Here is a 23,034-nt window from a genome sequence, read left to right on the forward strand (position 1 = left end):
GTTATTTAGAAATAAAAATATAACAAAATAAAATATAACAACTGAGGTCCGTTGTAATATCTACAGTGGCGTGAAAAAGTATTCACACCCCTTGAACTTCTCCATATTTTGTTACGTCACAACACAAATATAAAAAAAACACATTTCATCTGTTTTTTTTGTATCACAAAGAGATATACTATTGTGTGAAGTAGAAAAAATGAAACACGATTCAAAACATTCTTTTCAAATAATGTATAATAAAGTGTGGTGTGCAAAAGTATTCAGCACTCAGAGTATTTTTGCAACCAGTTGCCTTCAGAAGAAGTATATATATATATATGATGTGTGTGTGTTTATCTGTTTTGTCAACATGCTCACATAGCTGGAGTGAATTGAAACAATCTCCTGATTTTCAGACATTCCACAGGAGACTCGCAGCATAAGTACAGGAAATCCAGTAACTTGCTAAATCTGGGCTACATTGATCCATGAGGCCACAGTGTTGCACAGAGAGATTTGTAGAACAAGCACATAATGAAATGATGGCGCCCAGACAGCCGCTGTACGTGAGCATTAGGTGAAGGAGCTTTGTTTCACAAGTAAGAGTAGTCATTCAGGAAACAAGTGCTAATCCGATTTCCTCCCTGCAGCAAAACCAACTTTCAATGAAAAAAAAATCTGTCATGCTCTGGAAAAGTATTTGTCTCTTACATGTTGCTTTTATTTTACACAAACTGTTTCAGATAATCAAATACTCTTAATATCACATTAAGATAACCAACAAAAAAAAAATTGTTTTTTTTTTTGCTGGTAAAGACGACTTTACTTATTGAGGGATAAAGCTTTGCAAGCCAACCTAACCCTATGTGAAAAAGTAATTACCCCTTGAATCTAATATTAGTGGCAGGAATAACTGCCTTAAGGCTTTTCCAACAGTTACCAATTAGTCTTTTGCCTCACTGCTGAGGAATGTTTTAGTCCCCCAGACTGGACATAAAGGTTTTAATTCAGCCACACCAGAGAACGCTCCAAAGCTTTCTAATTGAATTTAAGACCTGACTTTGACTTCAAAACCATTCAAACCTTATTTGATTGACTTATTGATGCTATTCATGGGTGGACCTACTGTTGTGATTTGGATCATGTTTTGTGCTAATCTCACAGAATGTTGGCCCAACATTAGCTGTGTTTCCATTGACCTTATAACTGAGCAATTTGACATTTAGAAAATTGCTAAACAGTGTGATTTCAATTGCTTTTCTTATTTCATAGAAACACGGCAAAATGCAAAATAGTGTTTTTTTTTACATTAGCAAAACATTGACAAAAATTTTGCACGCATTATTCTCAAATTGGCAAATTGCACAATTACATGGTAGCTGGAAATGCAGCTGCTGTGATTCATCTGATCATGAATTCTGGTAACTCTTGATTTGCATAAGACTGACATGACACCATGCCAAATAAAGAGCTAACTAAATTCCTACTAACACCAAACAAGAACAAAACAAGAAATTCACGGTTATAAATTTGATTTATAACGGTGAGAGGAATAAAGTGGCTACCCACTTACCCATCAATGGCAAAGAGCAAAACATTGGGATATATTGATCTGGTCTTCTTTGAGCCCAGATCAAAAGCCAGTCGAACATCTGCAGGAACTAAAACATGTCATCTGGAGAAGTCACCCTTTAAACCTGAGATAATCGGAGCGGTTTTCCCTTCAGGTGTGGACCAAGACTCCTGTTCACAGGTGGAGAAGTTCTATTGACAGCTATAGGAACTATTTGCTTCAAGAAGCTGCCCAAAGCACTTTGAAGAGTGTTTTAGAACAAGAATTAAATTAAACTGGTTCAAATGTTCAGGAAAAGCTACAAAGTACCGAGCATCCCGCTTGTCCTGAACTGAAAGGTGCTGGAATTACTGTTACTGTCTTCAGTGAAGCAAACTGAACATAATCATAGACTGTGTTTGTGCCAACTGGTTCACACTGACACCCTAAAGCTAGATCATGATTTGCTGCTTCCCACATACATGGGTCGAATTCTCTGAAGTTGAATTGACTATTTGTAGCCGTTAATACGTTTCTGGCATAATTCTGGTTGGATATTTGGCTTCTGTTCCTTTAAATCAATTGGTTACAACAGGATTTTAAACAGCTGTCATTTTTATTCCTTGGCATTTAATCGAGGCCTGACGATGTAACTCTTTTGTTGTGATGTTTCATTTGTATTTTATCTACTTATTATTATTACTCAGACATGTATATTTTCTGTATTTTTTTTTCTCTTTCTCTTTTTGTCAGCTTATTCTATTGTGTTATTGGTGGTGCAGTTTTTAAACCGGTTTTTAAAAGTGCTTTATAAATAAATTTGACATTGACATTTTTATCAGCCTAACACTGTTCTTTTTTTCCAACAAGCTCAATGGAGCGTTCTCAACACCTTGTAGAAATAAAACTTTGCATACATCTGTGTGTAGAAATAAAGTTTCACATGCTGAGTTGTTACCTGTATCTGTGGGAAGCTGTTTGAACTTAAAGGTAAGTGTTACCAGCATGTGAGGCTCACAGTTGGCTATTTAATTGAGTCACATGAAGTTTTTGGTGCTTTAGGCTGTGATTGTATGAAACCCTGTGACACACAGTTTTACTCATTAATACTTGGAATCGTTCACTGCACACCATTCACGTTAATCGCGGCCATCTGGCTCGTACCACCTCCAGGTCTCGATGACTTTAGCGTCATTATATATTTGCACCTGTGAAAGATAATTTGACATCGGACAGAAACACATCGGCGTTGAGCAACCCTGTTCCTCCGTCTGCCATCTGTTTACACCGGCAGCCGGGAGAAGTGAAGGCGGCCCGTCACAGGGCGGCTCTGGCTGATTTTACGCATCATAAAGGCTTAACTCCCTCCCTCTTCTGTGCTGTTGCGCGCTGCTCCTCTCAGTATCTAGATCTATGTTGTAGCCTAGAACGAGCGGGCTGTGTGCGCTTCACATTACACGAGTATACGGGGTGCAAAGATTGAATTAGATTTTTTTTTACTATTATTATCATTATTCCGCCGTGGTCACTTTCTTCGGGTTTTTTTTTTTCCTCTGTTTGGATACCTCGGACTTAGGCATTGGATATGTGCACAAAGGATGATGAAAACCCCTTTCCTCATCGTAGAAGTAAAATAAAATAGGCTTTCGCGCACACTGGATTTACCTCTTGCCATTCCATATGAAGAAGTCAAAAGTAAGTGGCTGATTTGTAATGTTTTCTTTTTCTTTTCCTTTGGGGATATGGTGGGAGTGTGTGGGGTTGCCAGAAGCTGCATGGACGAAATGAGCAATTCAAGTTGTGGCGGATCTAAACGGGATACGATCCGGGTGCAAGAAGGCCGTTCTCCATTTGACACGTTTTCTTTCCCTGGCCGGATTCGGAAACAGTTCACTTCAATCAGAGTGAGCTGACTGCCTCACTGCGTGGACGGGATAAAGCCGAGGAAAGGAAGGGATCAAACCGCCTCAGTTGACTTTAACAGAAGTCTTATTAGGCTACTGGGCTGTCATGTTGAGGCAAAGTGGCAAACCTGCTTTCGGCAAACCGCGTTTATTTACCTGGTTTTTCTTTGAAGCATGGAGACAAAACACTCTTCCCGTTTAACTTGTAGACCAGAACGAACCCGGTCAGTTTATTTGCGCCAGTCGGTAACTTCTAAGAACTATTTGCGCCCCGGGTCGCCACCCTTCCCAAGAGTTCTGCTCCTGAATTCACACGTCTGAAACATAATACGTTGTTGAGGCGGGTTTGTTTTTCAGTGCAAATTGATTCTACACCTATCCCGCTCCCCAGGTTAAAAACACAGGGACGCGAAAACCTGAAACTAATATGCGTCTTTTCTCTCCTCCCGGGGTTTCAACCCGCTCCTGTTACCCCGGGGGTTGGGTGAGTTTGCCCCGGCGACATTCCAGGTTGACAGGCGACAGAATCAGTGACACCTTCATGTTTGTGGTTGGACTCAAACATGCGCAAGCTTTGTATTTATTTATTTATTATTATTATTATTATTATTATTATTATTATTATTATTATTATTATTATTATTATTATTATTATTATGTCAAAGCCATTTTAAGAAAAATAATAAATATCACTTTTTTTCAAGTGCAGGCGAAGAAGATAAAGCCCTGTTTAATTTAATTTGTATCTGTTTTCACTTTTTAGATCTATAAAGAGAAACCGTAAACTTCCGATCGTCAGCGCCTCGTGACGATCTCAACATTACTGGAGTTTAAAAGTTCCCACTGGAAGTCGCGCGCACTAAATCCCCTAATCGGAGTTTCTTTTCTTTTCTTTTCTTAAAAAAAAGGCAACATTTTAAAGGACGTAGAGCTCGTTGCTGCAACCAGAGGGGAGTGTGAGTGTGAGTGCGCATGCAGAAAGGGGGATAAGGGAAAGTGTTGTGAAGGCATCCCGGCTGCTGGTGTTACGTTCAAACTCTCACTTTATGATTTGCGTTGCGGGTCAGGCATTATCTGTGGACAACTTTCATCCGGGATTTATGCGCCCATAAACGGCCGCGGCCCACGACCCGGCTGGAGAAACAATCAATCAATCTTAGCATACACATTTACTAGAAGATGGAACATATATGTCAAGTTTTTCATGGATGCCGGACTCCTGCTGTTCTCATGTCTTTTGCATGGTAATTTTAGTCCAAATCTAAGTCGTGATATTTATGTGCTTTTGACCGGCGTTGGCACAGGTGCCTGGGACGGAACCGCGTCTAGACCTTCACACGGTCACAGAACGTTTGGCACCAGTAGGGAGCGCTAGTTTCTTGACGCCTGCCGCTACACTGGCATTTAAAAAAAAAAGTTTTTCGGTTGTAAAGGGTTTGCAAAGACATGTCACGTCTGTGGTCCTCGGGGCCGTCAGCAAATGTTATCAGACGGGTGGCCGGATTAAAAAAAATAAATAAAATCAATCTCAGGAGTTTTATTATGTTGATGGGGGTTGAGGCATGGTGTGAATGAGAGATGWTGGATATGGCGCATATAAATGCTACAATTTGAAAATAGCAAAAAGTTTTAAAACCATGTTTTAATAAAGTTGCATCTAGATTCTCTTGTGGACACACGTACATTTCTCCTCATCCACTTTTTTTTCTGAAAAAAAGAAAACCATCCTGTGTCTTAATTTAATTTATTTTTTTGTAAATGAGTCAAATCACTTTCACTGTTTTGATTTCTGGGGAGAAAATGGAATTACTAACGCATGCATGGAACACTGTACTGTTTGCTTCTCTAGCGTCTGACATGTTTCCTTCCATTTCTTAGATTTTTTAAAAAAGAGTTGTATTCTTATCAAAACAGACTTGACACATATTCAAACTATGTAAGTTTCAGGATTTGGGAAGTCTAGGGTAAATTATGTTCCTCAGTTAGGACACCTGAATGAAATATTAATCACTCAGTTCAGTGCTTTAAGTGATCCGGTAATGCTCATACAATGGGCACACTCTACTGTTTCACCCCTGAGCGTACTGAGACTTTTTTGTTTTTACGTCAGTCTTCGTTCCCCCCTCAGTACATGTTCTACAGCTCCTCACCAACCACATTGCAGAAAAAAAAAATCGTACATCCTCAACGAACGCTCAGTCCTGGCCTGTAACCGGCGGCGCTCCGCTCTCACGCAGCAGGCGTGAAAACTCAAAACATCCTGTTTGGGTGAATCCAGCCCAACGTTACTGTCCTCCAGCTAATATTCTGTCTTCAGGTCAATTAACATATTTTCAGATGAGGGGTTAGATAACGKCRGCCTGATGCTGAGAAGAATATTTCACAGAAGGAAACCATAACAGTAATTATCCTTAACTTATCACTCCTTTTTGTTTTTAATGAGCTTTTATTTTATTGCATTTTTCTTTTTGTTCAGTGTTGTTGTTTTTTTATGTCCACATTAACACCATGTGGCTTGATTTTATTGAAAGTGGCTCCATGACTCTTTGAATTTGTCTCGTGTGGATTTGTTTTAGAACTGACGTCTTTTTGTTCTTTGTCATTTCTGCCCAATAAAACTATTGATCCTTAGATCACTTTACAGATCATCCATGTTTCTGTCCCATCTTTGTTTGACATTAGGGCCAGTATGACTTAGCTAAAATATTAACATTTTCTATAAACATTTTTATTACCATAAATCTTAACAGAAATTATTAAATTCASTTTTAATTGAGTCAAAATGTCTAAGTTGTTGCTGTTGAAAAGTTAATATTTTCCCCATCAGAAAAAAAAACATTGTGGCATAAAACAAAGGGTCTTTCTTTTTGAATCCTTTCAAAAAACACCGTCACTATATGAATYCATACACCGAGATGTATTGTTCAATCATGGTTACATTCCAACAACTTTAACTACTTTGTCTCAGTGTCAAATCCAATCAAATCATTTTGGTTTTCAATTTAAAACTGTGGTTCAAACAACTGTTATTGAAATGTGTCTAATAGAGAATGGTAATGATAATAACTATAAAAAAAATCACCTTCATTTAGGTTGTATTCTGACTTGGGATGTTTCCACAAGCAAGTCCTACCTGGGCATTTGCATTCCTTTTTGTGTGTTTTACTGGGTAATTGTGAGATTATTGCAAAAAAAAAAATTTAAATCGTCAAAAAATAATGAGTTTATGTCAGTGCTACTCCCGTCTGCAGGTGACAGTAGCTCTTACTTTTACTACACTGCTGACTCAGTCCATGATCGATGTGGCGAGTAAGAAAAAGTTTAATGTCGCGAATCTGTATCATTCTGTTCTCTATGAGAGTGGAGGAGCATTATTTTTGCACACTTTGCTATATGGTACCTTTGGTATGGGTTATTGTAAAATCCCTCGCAGATATTGCTAATGTAGTGCCACAAAATCTGTGATTTTGCTTGCAAAGAAATCAGAAAACGATTGCGAAACCCTGGAGGGACTGCCTGGGCTTTAAGAAGCTTCAAAACAGCTTCAGTTTGGCGAGAGACAAAACAAAGTTCTGGAAATGACTCGATATTTCTCCAAACTTGTTTCTGGTTAGTAAAGGGGGTTCACTTTTTTCCTCCTTAACAGAAAATCAAATTCAGCTGTTTGCGAAGTCATCGGTGGAAAACTAAAGTTGCCAGTTTTCCTAAAGCAGTATTGTTATGAGAGTAGGAGCAGCAGACGTGTGAAGCAGCTCACTGCAAGCTCTGCACTAGCAGATATCCTGACTTATGAACGAGCTAATATCTGCTTATTAGACTTCTAGTGTTACACAGCAGTGATTCAAAAGCGCAAATGGCCAGACTCTAAAAGACTGTAAATCATCAAACTCTGCTGCTCACGCAATCCGGGGTTCAGTTTACCTCTTCTTTATTGTTGCGGCCCCTGGCCTGCTAAGAAAAAACTCTAAACATCAGGATCTTTTAAGAAAACATAACTCTTCTACTGCGCAGCAGGAAATGTACATGCTTGCTTTGGACGTGCAGATCAAACGGGCCAAGAAGGGAAGAGAAGGAGAAACATGGAGCACTGCCTCATTGGATCTATGCAGTCACATGTTTTCAGGCCGGGCGCTGCAGCAAATGCAGCGATAATGTGCGCAAGTTGCACCTATCGCTAATTATATGCAAGCGAATTTGCCACGTCGCTAATCAGATTAGCGCAACAGCAGGCAACGGCAAAACGGGGGCTAGAGAGTCTCGGTGCCGTGGGTTTAAAAGTCTAGTTCCTTCAACTGGATCCCCATGACTTTGAGCGTGTCCCATCCGAGTCACACTCATTCCTTCCCCATTCCTGGTTAATTATCTCAGTGAACATCAGAGATGATTTATGGTCCGGGAGCCCTGTCTGGAGCTAATAAATGACCCCGGCACACAGGCAATTACTGTTCTCTTATTGTGAAGCAACAATAAAAGAGGTCATGCTAGAGAGGAGTGTTAATTTCTCAGTTATTTCTCACTACTCATATCTCTAACCAGCTAAAATATAATCCTCATGTTTTTTGTTTTGTTTTGTGTTTTTTTTTTTTTTTTCACCCTGAGGTTAATTAGATCAATTTCTGCCACTCGATCGAGTGTCACATGTCCTCCTACTGGAATCAAAACCTTCCTTTGGTCTTCCTTAAGACTGCTTTTGTTATGCTGGAAAATCAACAGCTTGATTTCAAGGAGACTTTTTGCATTGAGACCTTTTGATTTTGGACAGCTAAACAAGCTTAAGATGCCTGTTTGTGTTTGGCATCGCTGTGAACCAGAGACTTCTGCCTGCATATCTGTAACTCCCATGGCTCTGTGTGAAATACTCGAGCTATAATAACCTTGAATACAGAAAAGTCTAAAATAATCAGGTTTTATTCAAAACAGAACAGCAGCAATCATTACAGTTGGAACAATTTTTTATGCGAGAGTTGTTTAGTTATATAATATATGTTTATATAATATGTAGAATTAAGCAAAAATGTTGACTAAAAATACAATGCACTAAATGTGAAGTACATTTAGAGTAGAGTATTTCACCTCTTTTGTTTATCTCTACAAAAAAAAACTACAAAAAAAATCAAATCCCTGGGGGTCCACGAAGAGCCTGCAGCCAGCTGGTTAATTGACATACCACTCACAGTTTGCTAGCTWCAGTCTGAAAACAACATTACCTCAACAGGAATGATGGGTGGTGCTTCTTTCGTTTATTGCAACCAGAAATATCTGTAACCATGTGCAAGAGACAAAAGTATTTGAGACTTCTTCCAGTCAGCGCGGCAAGAGGTGTGGGAGGGGCAAATCAAAAGCCAAGCCGCTTGGACCTCATTGGGTAAGAAGAGATCCCTGTTATTTTCAGCTCTGGTGAACGATCACACTTCAATCAGTGATATTCAGCTGACACTGCAGCCTCTTAGAGGGCAACAATGGGGTGATTTGTACTCTGGTTATTCTGTGAAAAAGAAAAGAGACAACAAGAAAGGGTCTCAACTGGATATCAATGCAGTTATATCGTCCTAATTGATTCAGAAGTAAGCTCTTCACTGAATTCCTTCAAAATAAAGCTTTGTTGTTATTCTCCTACTCATGGTCTGACCCATGACTTTTAGTATCTGTTATGTGATTGGCGCCACCCTGTGAATGAGGGTATCATCGTGTACRCAGGTCAAAAATCTGTCCATGTGACCGTCCACAGAGAGTACCAACACATCGTAGTGGGAAGGRTACAGATGATAAAATCAGCGACGATTTAGTCGAGTGGACAACAGAGTAGACTGAAGGGTAAGGCTCAGACCTTACTGTGTCACACATACAACTGTACTATGGCATGTTGTCGGGCATCTCATTAAAATAACTCCAAACCTTTGGAAGGTTGAAAATGTTAGTGTTTGTGGAACCCTAAGTTTTGAAAACCTTGGTACCAATAACTGAAACACGCCTCGCATAGTTATTGCAAAACTGGAAATTGCCAAGCCAGATCATTGACCTTCTACCAGGACTGTAGAAGAGTGTCCAGCAATTTGACTGGACATGACAGGCTGCTTACAAACCTTAACACATCAACGCCATGCTAATGACCAGTCAATGCAAAAGTTAATCCAGTGGGGTGCTCCTGCAGAACTGAGTTGCCATAAGATYTGATTGGTTGTCTCTGTCATCTGCCGACACCAGTCTCTTACCGGCATTRACTTATCATTTGATCWTTGATCAGATATGTAGCTTCAGGAAGTTGTCACTGCAAGTATTAAGCTTGTTTCGACTCCATTACTCTAAAAAGAAGAGCGACACTGTGAAGCATGTTGAGTTACACTTCAGTGTATAAAAAGTCCTGCACAAGTTTGATTGACTGAATCTTTTTCATTCTCCTGCCTCATCCAGTGTCTGGTTGTTTCAGCTTCCTTTCCAGTGTGTAACATGATTTTGAGCCAAAAAAAAAAAACAGAAAATGAGAAAAATTAAATAATGAAATGTAAGGATGGCAAAAAATGTTTCTAGATGTTGGGAAGAGAAAGCCMATTGTCTTTGATGACAATAATAAGCAAATATAAGGAAAAAGTCAGTCATGTATTGTGTTTGCCAGCGGTATCTGCGTAGTAAGAAGCTTTGCTGGGTTCTCTCCTGTCTGAATTGTAAAACCAGGATGATCGCCTCTTGAACTCACGTACCAAAGTGTATCAGATGACCTGATGGGTGTTTTCCTTTCACATGTGAGACGAGGTTTTCAAAGTAGCGAAGGAAGATAGTGCAGGGCTACATGTTAAAGTTTGTCAGCCAGGAATACACACTCATGCAAAGCTGTAGATTACTTGTTTAATAATATTGGGAACTTATMATTCCTAGATTTGAGTTACCATCTTGGCAATAGGCACAGTTCTTTATGATCTTTGTGGATGGAAAGATCAGTGCCGGAAAACAAGGCAGTTATGGAGATTCAGCGTCGCACCAGACCCCTGATGACAGATCTATTGTCATCTGGGATTGATAGAAGGTCTGGGAGACGATTTTGAATTCGTTGCCATTATTTTCTCAGGGCCAGTAACCATTTAACTTAAATAATTTAAAAACATTATTACTTTGGAACACTCAGAAAGAAAACTCTGCAGAACGTAGTTTCTCAGACAAGATGTTTTGGCTTCGTTCTGTTTTCTGAGACAGCAAGTGAAATATGTCTGTGTTGGGAGTGTTGATCTACATGTCACTGTGGGAACTTAGGAATAGCTGTGGGCTCTTTACGCTGTTTTCTAATGTTTAAAAGACTCAAATGGTTAGGGATTGCTTTTGATTAATGAATAACTGTTGCTGAGCTAAACGCGAATGTGGACTCTGTCATTACTAACAGAAGTGGTGATTTGTTTCCTCAACTTGTTAAGGAACAAAAGCCACACTGATGTAAAGTGCAGAAAACATTGAAGTGTTTTTTTTTAATCCTGTTTTGATTGTTTACAGTTGGGGACATGAGACTCTTCAGAGCAGCAACAACATMTGTCTTCACAGGGCAACGAGTTTAACCCAGTTACAGATTTTGATACAAGGCTTGGCCTTTAGCCCAGGGCACTACTGTGTTAGTGGGTGGCATGGGTGGTCAAAAGAAAGAAAAAAAAAGTTTGACAGTTCCTCCTTGAACATGTTCTCAGTTACTTATTAGTACATCTAGTCAAGCAGGGGTGCGCTGCTTTCCATTGCAATATGTGCAATTGTGGTGTTTCCATTAAATAAGAAATGCAATTAAAGTCATTAAAGAATCATGCCGCATCATCATCCTTCAACTACTTCCTGTAGTCTATTTCTTTGTGGTTTGAGCCAGTAACAGCTGGTTGCTGGTCACGTGGCTCATAAAGTGTTTCCTTTGCAATTTTGTCAATTATAACTATTTCAATATGGTAAAAAAAAAAACCTCAACAGTGTGAAAACGTTTTTAGCAGAAAACAAGTTTCCATTAAGCTAATTTATTTTCAAAATTCAAATTGAGCAATTTATGTGGTCRATGAAAACACAGYTGGTGTTAGTGAAGTTAGAAAGCATAATTGTTATACATCATGGTTGTCTAATGATATTGGGCTATTTCACTTTGTCTTGATTAACGTTACTTCAAGTTAAATCTAAAACATCTGCCTGATGAAGCCTAAACTGGATTACTTTAAACAATTACAGCTTTGTAAAATCTTTATTCAATTTGAAAAAGCAATGAATATTTTCTACRCAATTGATATTTAAGCTTTTTTTTATTGCATTGATCAAATGGGAAATGTAAAAATTTCATTGCGCTGTGCAAAAGGAGGTATTCATGAAACCAGCAGCCTCATCCTTTTTGAGACATCCTGACAGAAAAAGCATTTCAAATTCCATAGCCGTGTCTAGTGAATATAATTTGGAATCTGGATATAACGAAGAAAGAAAATCTAATGCCTGACAAAACTGATGCTAATATCCCACTCAAGGCTGAAATCTATCAACTTCAAACATAGTTTTAGGAATTAGCAGGGGGAATTTGAAGGATTCAGACTATACTGAGTGATGCTGATGATAGCTGCGGAAAGGAATGCTTGATTTATCTCCTTGTTTCTCAAACGCTGAATAATCTTATTCAAACAAGACAGAGTGCATTCTGTGCTGGTCCGTACATATTTGTTAAGGAATCCTTTCAGACTATCAGCTCTGTGAAACTGACAAGCTGCCTTAAGCGATGTGATTACCAGAAACCCAGTGCGTGTCAGGCGTGAAGGACCGCTAAGACATTTTTACAAGCTTGGACTCATCCTGCGTAAGTGCTCTCCACCTCTGTRAAGTCCGAGTGTACGTCTGACTCTGAGCAGGCTGCCAGAGGCTGCCCTTCTCTCATGATCAGTTTGCCTTCAAGACTCGAGAGGCAAAAGGCCGCTGGAGCCACAAGTCAGAATTTGTCAGCTGCATGAAAGTCATTTCTGCTTTTAAAWGAGTCAGTTGTTATTATCTCTTTTTACGGATAAGTTCTTCTGTCCATTGAAAGTCTGGAAGCTGTGTGTAATCATCTACGCTTGTCTCAATTCGAGGTTGTCTAGATGTGAAAAGTTACAGTGGTATGGCTTCTGTGTTTTTACAAATGAATCTGAAACTGTTTAGTGTGAAACACCTCAGTATAAATTTGAATTGTCCTGGTATTTTATGTTTGAACAGGTTTGACTGAATGCCTTTCAGATTCCTTAAAAAACAGAGAAATAGTCATTTAAAGCTGTAACTTTTACATAATTTTTTTTTTTTTATATTCTTGGTGCGACTATGTCGTTACAATATGGTGTGWGACAGATAACCTGGAGGGAAAAGAAATCAAGTCCTCTGCCTCCTATTTAGAAACAACCAATCAGATCCAGGAGGCGGGTCTTAGCGCTGTCAATCACCCTGGCATGCGCCTGCTCATCCACTCGGGTCCCTCCACTTTTCACAGATTATGTGTGATAGTTTTGTCAAATATGTAAAGAAGATGCATACTGTAGCTTTAATTTGTCAACTTCACACAGTTGCACCCTGAGTAAAGAGCCATACATACAAACAAACAAAAAAAACACTGATTTGTGSGGTTCATGAAACTTTTCTGAATAATACTCATGGTTTTTATTTGTCAGGTTGACATTGCTTTGAGCCTGACATGCAACATAGCAAATTAAACCTGCTCTCTGTGGTTTCAGTGCCTGTCAATTGCACTTYGTTTCTGGATGTATGAATCATAATCACTTCCAAACGTCTTTCATCAGCAGAGAAACTTTTTGCTGAAATGTACATGAAAAAAAATCACCTGAAGTTTGCCGATAACAGCTTTGTAACTTCAGGCCAAATAAACATCCTTAGGCTCCGTTCATAGGAGACTGTTGGCCAAGGACAAAACGCAAAAAAAAACAGTCTTCTACTCATTATYATAAGGCAASAAGATTAAAAATCAAAACATTACATTTTTACCTCTGCAGCRATAGCAGATTTAATACATCATAAACTAACGACAAGTGCATTTAATTTACTTTAAGTAATAAGATTTATTTGCTCTCGCAACTTTCTGCCAGTTGAACCTGGCAGAAAGTTCAACTGGCAGAAATCGAGGCATTAAGGAATCTGTTTTGTCTGCTGGTTGGCACAAGCTGGAAATGCAACACTAGGGCTAGCTCGAAGGATTTAAAACACGGCTTCTTGGGGAAAAAAGAAAACAGTTTGCAATTCCACCTTTTTATGCAGTCAGACGTTAGGTGTGAAAATATTTGTTCAACATTTATGCGTTTTTTCACGTCACACAAGTCGTGATCAACAACCAGACGTTATGACGAAGAAGACAACAGGAAGTGGTCAGAGAATGGTGGTGCGTTTTTTTAATGACATCGCGCGGACAAACGTATTCGCACCGGATTTTAATTGCGCTTCTTATTTATTGGAAACACAACAATTKCAMAAAWWRSYTTTTTTTTTTTGACAGCAGAATGTCAAAGAAGTTTTGGAAAGTAAGACCAGTTCACCATACTTGCTAAAGGTAGCATAAACCAGAAATAAAAAACGGTCCACACCGATCTTACTCACTAAAGGAATATACGTTTATTTTTTCATTCTGTGGGTGACACTTACTCTTTCTTGCCCCTTTAGGCCCTTTGCAGTTAGACATGTGTTGTTCAGTAGTGCTGCTTTTCCCCCCCTCTGAGTCATCAGAGTTTGCCACATAACAATAAATTGGGTTTCAGCTATGCTAATAATGCAAAACCAACTGCAGATTGTGATCATAAACCAGCYATGCGAATCTGAGGATGAATCAGAWGGTGTCAACGTTTTTCAGTTGCTGTTTTGCTYCCCAAAGGGAATGTACCTTRGTGTCGAAAGGAGAAATCTTAATGATTTCTTGGGAAGACAAGAAAGGATTTCAGCTGAGCCGTCAGGTGAGAACTTGTCAAGGTGAAATCTTGGCAGGCGATCTGTGCGAGAGGGAATCTGATGACGAGTAGTTTCACAACTCTCTTCCTTGTTGGCCAAGACAAATTCCCATTGCGGCAGTTTAGTGCATATTAACTAGATCGGTTCTGTCCCCTTGTTTGTTGACACAGTAACTATTGCGCCTATATAAAGGGACTGTAAGAGGACCATTAAACACTAAGACACGTTTCCGTTCCAAGGAAAACAAGGCAGAGAGCATGCTATCATCAAAAAGTTCATCATAATCCTCCCGCTGTCATGTGTTTTTTCTCAGCCTTGAGATGAGATTTCCTGCTGGAAGCCAGCGGGACAATAGCATCGCAGTCATGGCGTTCGTAGTTCAWGTCAACATGTACATCGAACATGCAGTCATTTATGTCAGTGAAATTATGGATGGCCTTACACAAAGGCTAGATTGTGAATCCAGATTTGTGTCACACAGTGTATATGAAAAATGGCTTCTCTGTAACAGAAAAAAAAATAACATAAGATAAAGAAGGAACTAAAGTTCTATCTMACTGGGGAAATCTCAGATGCAGGATATATTGTTCTTCAGTATGTTAACCTGCAAACATGCTCGGATTTCTTTAAAAAATAAAATAAAATAGAGYGTAGTTCTGAATCAGGCTGCAAAAGATAAAACAAAAAAGAAAAAATACATGTATGCTGGCTACATATAACACATTTGAATTTCTTTTCCACTTTGTTTTCTTGGTTGTGTTTCCATCATAAAACCAAGAATGGATGGAGGTTCAGTTTCACCAGACACTTGAGAGATTTCTCTTTGTCCTGTTCTTCTCAGAAACATGTGCTTTGAATTTCCAAGCAGTAAAACAAAAAAAGTTTCTTGTTTTCCAAACATGCTTAGAGACGGCCTAGAGAGGTTACATATGAAGGCTACATTAGAATAGCTCAAATTTGACAAGTATTCTATAATTTTGTTTTCTTTCGTACACCAATTTAATCAGCAGAAGCTAAAGTTCCTCATTGCACATCCAATAACTCATAACTCTGCCTTTAAATGGCTGAATTAAAGAATTTATGCCACATGTCTTATGTTTGAATATGAGCTTTTATGTATGTTCTGCACTTTACAAATATAGTCCTTATGGGAATACGACTCAAAGAAAGTCATTGTTAAGGCTGCAGAATATTACATTTATAAAAAATAAATGTTTCTTACGTATTTTTGAATGAGGCCGACRATCGGAGAAAAAAATCGACTTCCTCCCAATGCGCACGCTCCAGACCAGCGACAGCCAATTAGAGCCAGGAGGTGGGTCTTAGCACTGTCAGTCAACCTCGTGTATTCGCTGCTAACTGTGCTAATGGTGGAGAAACAACGTACCTTTACATGAAAGCCATTTACCTGAAAGCCATTTACCTGCTGTTATCAGTTGCTGTACTAACTAGGCTTGCATTGACTACTGCTAACTACAGTGTAGCAGAAAGTATTTGGGCAAAGACATAAACGSATGAGCAGCACCACACAGAGAGTGATTGACAGCGCTAAGACCCTCCTCTTGACTCTGATTGGCTTTTTCTAGTTCACACTGGGCGAAAACAGAGGGTCTCTGTTTTCTTCACGGATTACATATTGTTACAACATAATGGCAGTTTCAACAAATAGAAAACAATAAGAAAAAATCTCTAAAAGTTACATACTGCATCTTTAAAAGAAATACTTAAAAAGTCCCATTTAGTGTTTGCCATAGAGCCCTGTTGTCAGATGAAACCAAAATTACACTTTTTGGGCTTCATTCAAAATCTAACACTAMACACCACCGTGAACATGTGCTGGGGGCGTGGCGCTGACTGGCTTTTCCTCAGCTGCCAGGGAGAATCTAGTAAAAGACGTTAAAGATAGGATCATCTGAAGACCTGAGAAGGTCAACTTCCAGCAAGATAACGTCTCTGCACGCACAGACAATAGAATGATTTTGATAAAATCGTGTGTTAGAAAGTCCAGTTCTGAATTCAATTAAGTATGTGGCAAGACTTTAAAAAAAAGAACTGCTGTTCACAGATTCTCTCCAACCTATCAGCAACAAAAGAACAGGGACAAACTGCAGGCAGAGCTTTCAATACTGCAAGGCAGTAAGTGGAACTGCTAGCTGCAGTACCTATTGTATACAAGGTACTGGTCCCTGTGCTGTTAATATTTCTTTAAAAGTTTTTTAAAAAGCATAACTTCCATAAGAGGCAGGTTTTGTGACCTCCACAAAGTTCCAAGCTCCTGAATCTTTTTTTTTTTCTTGTTCGCTTAGCAGCACTCAAATGTGTATTTTTGGCACTAAAAACACTAATCATTAATCTACACCAGATCTCTGACACATGGACAGCATTAAAGTAAAAGGACATGTTTAGTACATACTGATCCTTGGAATCATTTGTTCAGCACACAGCAGGCTGTCTCCTAACTACCCTACACACCCCCGCGCACCCCACCTGCCGCCCGCTCCCAAAAAAGGGCTCATGAAGAAACGGCGTCTCGTTACGCACCGTTTCCTGTTTTCCACTACAGTATACGCTGAGCTACAAAAGCAGCAAAGCAAATTGTTTTCACGTTGGATTAAATGAGCTATATCTCTAAACGATGTATCATTAGCTGGGGTTATGTGTGACAGCTTGCGCGTTGTTGCCGTGGTGAATTGACTGATCTCAGCCAGCCTCGTTGTGTTCCTGTGGTGGTAAATTTTGCAGCACGGCGAAGAGAGCGGGCGGGTTCCAGGATGCCAGTGGAAGGAATTTGTCAAATCAGTTTTTTTGTTTGTTTGCTTATTTTTTTCACCATATTGACTCATGCGTATGTTGTTCCTCGGCGGAGGAGAGCAGGCGGTAACTCTCTCCTTGYCTCTCTCCTTGTTAGGTTTGAACCCTACGCACACTTTTTAATTTCTTTATTAGTCTATGTTTGTGATAAATTATATATTTTAGAAGGACCGTCAACATTTTCCATGTCTGCCACAATGGTCATGTTATCTCATTTTTATCTGATCAACTTCAGTTTTATTGCTTCCCCCTCGCTTGTTTACTTTGTTGTGAAAATCCATTGACTTCTACGCTGCAAGGTGGCTGTTAATCATTGGTGTGGAGAGCAAGAACACTGCTAAAAAGAGATGTGATCGGTATCTAAGCTTGGACTTAACTTTGTACCTTTTTTTTGGTTCAGTCAAACTAATTTGGTAGTAAATATTTTTGTCATATTATTACAGATAATACATTCCTCCAATTACCCTTTCTTACTGGTATTTCCTTCCTGGCAAATGACCAGTAATGCATTCAACAGGGCAGCATGTGCAATTGTATGACCAGATGAACCAGGCTGATGAAAATGACTCTAGGGACATGTGAAAAAAGTCCACCACATTAGCATATCTCTCAGGGTTACATGTGCACCATTGACAGAGCTCATGCATCGCAGCAATGACTCACTAATCACATTATTTGCTATAATCTAGGGATGCACTGATCCAACTTTTCCACTTCCAACACCAGTACCAATATCTGAGGTTTAGTATCGGCTGATACCGAGCCGATACAGAGAAACAGAACTGAATTGACTTAAATTGTTTGTTTTCTTAAACACAGATATAAATGTATTGAATTGCAGCGCACCTAAACACCGTCACAAGCTTGGTGAAACATGTGAAAACACAACATGTGAAAACAGCTCATTTGTTCAGTCAGTGCAATTCAGAGTAGGACAGCCAATGTAAATTAAATAATAAAGATACTGARACTGACAAAAACAATAAGTTGACCACGTTGGTCAAATGTAAAGAATAAACTGCAACAAATCTTCTTCCAAATGGTTCAAAAAGTGAAATTAGGAATTCTAAAGATAATGTAAAGTGAATAATAAAGCATAATGTGGCTTGGAACTCAAACCATAGAGTTAGAATGAATAGACCGTCCCTTATGGATCAGGGACGTTGTCACTGATACCATATCTCAAAAGTTTTTTCTATAGCAGGACCGATACGCAACTGACGGTTTGACCAACTTTCCTCTCAACAAGAAGGTTCTGGGTTTGAATCTTCATCTGGTGTTTTTCTGTGTGGAGTTTGCATGTTCTCCCTGTTGATGCCTGGGTTCTATCTGGGTACTCCATCTTCCTCCCACAGACTCACTCATTCATGGATGGAACACATGAAAAGATACAAGACAAAGACCCAAAAGAAAATCATGGGATTTGCCAAAGTTTTGGTGCCCAAAACTTTATTTGATTTTTGTCAAGCTAATAGAAGTACGCCGATAGTACCTGGTGTTTGTTGATGCATTTAAAGATTAGTTTTGATGCATTCAGTGAATAGATGAAACAAGAAGATTTGTTTTCAGTCAGGCCTTATCAAAGAAAAATTTGCAAATTCCGACGTAAGTCTATCAGTCTCTAACTTTTGAAAGGTTCTTCATTTACTTTCCACGGATATGATAAGATAACATGACTACATGACTAGTCCTGTTTTAGGTTGCCCCTGACATGCCTCAGGTCTATCACCTAGCAGCTGATTGTGTTAATGTGGCTCCTATAAGTGCACCTATGCAGACAGCATTAAGACCAAAGTGAATTTTCTTGGCTGCTAACTCAATTTCTACACAAACTAAGTGATCTGGAGTCGCTAGGTTTTTTTTATAAATTGTTTTCTTGACATGCTTTTGCAGTCTCTATTTGACTTTACTGTACTGCTGTTGAACCGCTAAAAGGATTTTTTTAGATAAGACGTTTGTTCCTTTGTTTGTGCGGCTTATTCAGTAAGATGTTAAATATTGACTGACTCTGACAGGTATTTTCCACGGGATTCGACTTCTTAAGCATGTTATATCAGAGAGAGAGGCAAGATGAAAGAAAAACATCACCTCCACTCAGAATCCCAGCTGCCCGGTGTCATAGCCAGGATTGGCTCTGGGACATCTGGACAACAACGGCAGCTTGATATTCTCTCGGCACTAATCCTCATTATGAAACATGGGAAGTGAGGTCTTGCAGCAAAACTCTCATCTGTGATGTGAGCAGAAGATTAAGATAAAAACATCCCTCTCTCTGACAAAGCAGTGGACTAATGCTATGCGAGGGCCTGCGCCTCACATTGATCAGATTATGTGGAGAGGGCCGTGAGGCCGGCGGTCTGGAGAGCCTCATTCAGCTTAATGGCACCTCAACTTCAAAGTGGCGGTGAAAAACGAGATGAGGACCATCATCCTCCACATCGGAGATGGTGGGCTTCACATGGCAACGTCTCMACAACTCGAATTCGTCTCGCAATGACGGACGGGCTTTCTCACGGAGGGGTATGTCTTTTATCGGATAATAGATATTGTAACAACAGAAGTTGCTGCATTGGCTTCATCCTCTTAAGAGAACATCTTGGGCCTGTGTGAGCATTTTGTTTTGGGGTGTAGGCGTGTTTTTAATATCGCAACATGAGTAACAGCATGCTGGGGAGATACCGGCAAAGTCAGTGACAAGAAGTCAAAGCGATTTTTCTCACCGAAGCCCCGCCTGTAGCTTGATGTGTTTGGCATGAGCTTTGTTTGCAGGGCACGAGTGTTTTTTGGAGCTTTTAGAAGGAAACGCTGTTTGTTTTAGATGGTTATAATTTAACCAAGATGTTTTCTCATCTCCTTTCTTGTTGAGGCAAGCGAGAGCTCACAGTAAGACGAGGTTTTCTCAGTGTGCTGTCGACGCAGTAGACTGCATCAAAACATTACAAACTATCCAATTTAGCTGCGTGGGAGACAACGGCTGATATTTTATCCAAACAACTCCAATTTCACAGTCACAGCAAGAACGGGAGAGATTAGATTTTGCAGTTGTTTGTCCTTTTAGAAGAACATCCTTTAACTCACAAGAGCAAAGTTGCGAAACTTTTGAGAAATGTCTTGCATATTTCATAATATYCATAGGCAGTTAACTTCACAGACATGTTCAGAAAGTATAACATCACATGTGTCCTTTAGGGGTTCCAACACCATCTTTAAAGTGTGGAATAAATTTTCAGAGATTAGAAGTCTGACAAAAAAAAATCTGGTATGGCAAACATGATTGACTTTCCCCACTTTTCACAAAGTGGCAGCATTATTATGTATAATTGACTTTTTTAGCTTTACGTCATGCTCTAATGTTATTCCCTCCACAATAACCTACCTAGAATTTTGCTTTGATTCTTTCATGCATGTTTGAGAAATCCTTTAATCTCTCATGGCAACCATTCAGCTGTGCAAAACGCCTGGATGGATCTAGCTCCGCTTTCAAGGACAAGGCTACTCCACGGAGCTAAAGTTTCCAAGCCTCTGCCTTACAGAGCAGCAGTCCCCGTTTTACTCCTCCACTCAGCTCCTTCAGACTAGCCAGCAGCAATTAGAAAATACCGGRTGGAAGTGCACATGTGCTCCTCGTATGAACTACTCCTCACTGCAACGCTGGTGAAAACCTTATTAAAGARTTAATAGAGGAGCCATGTTGTGATGACTTCCTGAAGGCAAAGTTTCAGAAAGAGCAGGAGTTTCTTAAAGAGACAGAYCCAATTTCAAGGCATGAAATTACAAAGTGGCATTTTTCTTAAACAACCGAAGGTAACATAGTTAATTAGATGTGGACATGAGGTTCAACAGTTACATTTGGCTTTCTTTCAAGAAATCTGAGTTGAGAAAAACGACTTGTGACAAACAGCCACGACAATACTTWTGGTTTTTTTGACCTGGTAAATCTCATTATGTAGYCAAATATTACAGCTGTCCAGAAGAACTTAAAGTTTTTTCTGAAACAACAGGACAAGGATGAATTCAATTTAGGAAATCTAAATTAACGCCCAATTTCAAAGCATTAAAATACAGTCAAAATTCCTTTATGTCACATTTTATATATGTAGCATTTTTATAACACTACTAATGTCACCACTACTCTCTAAGATTAGGATTTTAAAATTGAGCTTTTCTTTGAGTGTAGATGAAAGACCCTGCATTAATACTCAGAAATATTTGGAACATCAACTAGCAAGGATGAAAAAGTGTAAATATTTGAATATCAGATAACCTACCTCGGCTTTATCGAGTTTTTGTTAAAGATAKAGATATAATCGTCAGCAGCAGGCATTAAATTTTTTTAATAAGTAGATTTTGTACTCAAATGATCAAGATGCTTTAAAATGTTAATATAAACTATTGGAATAAAGAGAAACCCTGATTTATTTTTTGGTTTTGCTTTGTTTTGTTTTGAGTGTTAAGAACAAAGTACTTCAAAGCAATAGCAGAAGTTGAATGTTTGGTAGTTTTATGGTCACCGAACTCCACTGAGGAGGAGATTTTATGGCTTCTTTTTATGTTTCTGTACCATGCGTAGTGAAAATGTATATTTTCTTTTAAATGTTGAGCTTTGCACAGAATCTAAGTCATGTATATGCCATGTTTTCCTGAGCAACACCAAGCCCTGCATTGCTTGGCTGTGGCCCATCGTAAGCAAAGTTGCCCTTTGAACTGCTCTAACATCTCACAGACATTAGCTTTATCTGTTGGCCTAATGTGGCTTTTATGCTGCTGTAAAAACTGCCATCCCCAGCAGATTAAATACAGTGATGGTGTTACATTTTCATACACTYATCATGGGCATCAGTGTTAGCAGATTTTGAGACTTTTAATATTTCAGGGTAATGTGATTACAACAGCTATGGGRAAAAAAGAAATGTTGGGGCTCAAATAGGAATTTATTGTGGATTTTTTCTGATGCTCAAGTTTTGAGTTCAGGCTTAAATGCATCCCCGTCAATGTTTGGCTAAATGTTCCTCACAACATGTTATGTTGTCATAACATGTTGAGGGTTTTGATTTTGCATCAAATTTGACTGTTATTCGCTGTATAATTGCAGTTCATTTAGATTAGTTGGTTTACCTGTTCCCAACATTTTCAAAATGGTTGAAATCAACGCTTTGGAAAGTTCATGTTGTTCTGTTGTACGTATTTTATATCCCATATCTCAGTTTCTTTTGGGATTTTTTTTCTGTTGGAACACCTGGGTGTGTTTATATTCAACCATTCAACTGTTCATTTTAGGTGAAGCTGAGTGGCAACCAGGTTGACATRCAATATAAAAGCGGGTTATTAAGTATGTCCCAGGCACACAGTGCCATTTTATAGCACAATTAAGCGACTATATTACCTTCAGTTGTTATGAAAATGCTGAATATATCAAAAAATAACGTGAAAAAAGAAATTTGTCTTTGCATCTGAYGCGTTAAAATTGGCCTCTGTCTCTTTAAGGAAGTCCTACCTTTACCACTCCCGCTTCAGCACATTATCACAGCAATGCTTCTCCATGAAGCCGTTTACAGCTGTTCTTAGGAGCTCAGCAGATGCGCAGTTACAACAAGTGTTTGCTCATTGCTGCTGTCACTAGTCTGGAGGAGCATTCTGCAGAGAGGGACTTCGGCCGGGGACAGAAGCTCTAAGGTGAAACTTTGGGTAAATAGATGGTGCTTCGCATGAGCAGCCGTTATGGCACCTCTGAATAGTTGGGATGGGAGATTCAAGAATTTATCAAGCATGCATGAAKGAGTCAAAGCAACACTCTGTATGTATTTGGTGAAAGTATGACATTACAGCTTCATATAAAGCCAAAAAAAGTCAGATTTGCATAATATTATGTAT

At 39.2% G+C, this 23,034-nt stretch overlaps 1 protein-coding gene across 1 annotated transcript in view; it reads left to right on the forward strand.

Annotated features, from left to right (window-relative positions):
* Window positions 1–3,113: 3,113 nt before the first annotated feature.
* kitlga (kit ligand a) overlaps window positions 3,114–23,034 on the forward strand; it is a gene marked incomplete in the record, with an annotated part of 43,917 nt that continues 23,996 nt past the window's right edge. The window contains 3 exon segments of the mRNA NM_001297464.1: window positions 3,114–3,229; window positions 15,769–15,773; window positions 15,775–15,781. Coding sequence (NP_001284393.1) covers window positions 3,215–3,229; window positions 15,769–15,773; window positions 15,775–15,781 — 27 coding nt within the window.

This window comes from Poecilia reticulata, linkage group LG6 (genome assembly GCF_000633615.1).
Source record: "Poecilia reticulata strain Guanapo linkage group LG6, Guppy_female_1.0+MT, whole genome shotgun sequence".
NCBI lineage: Eukaryota > Metazoa > Chordata > Actinopteri > Cyprinodontiformes > Poeciliidae > Poecilia > Poecilia reticulata.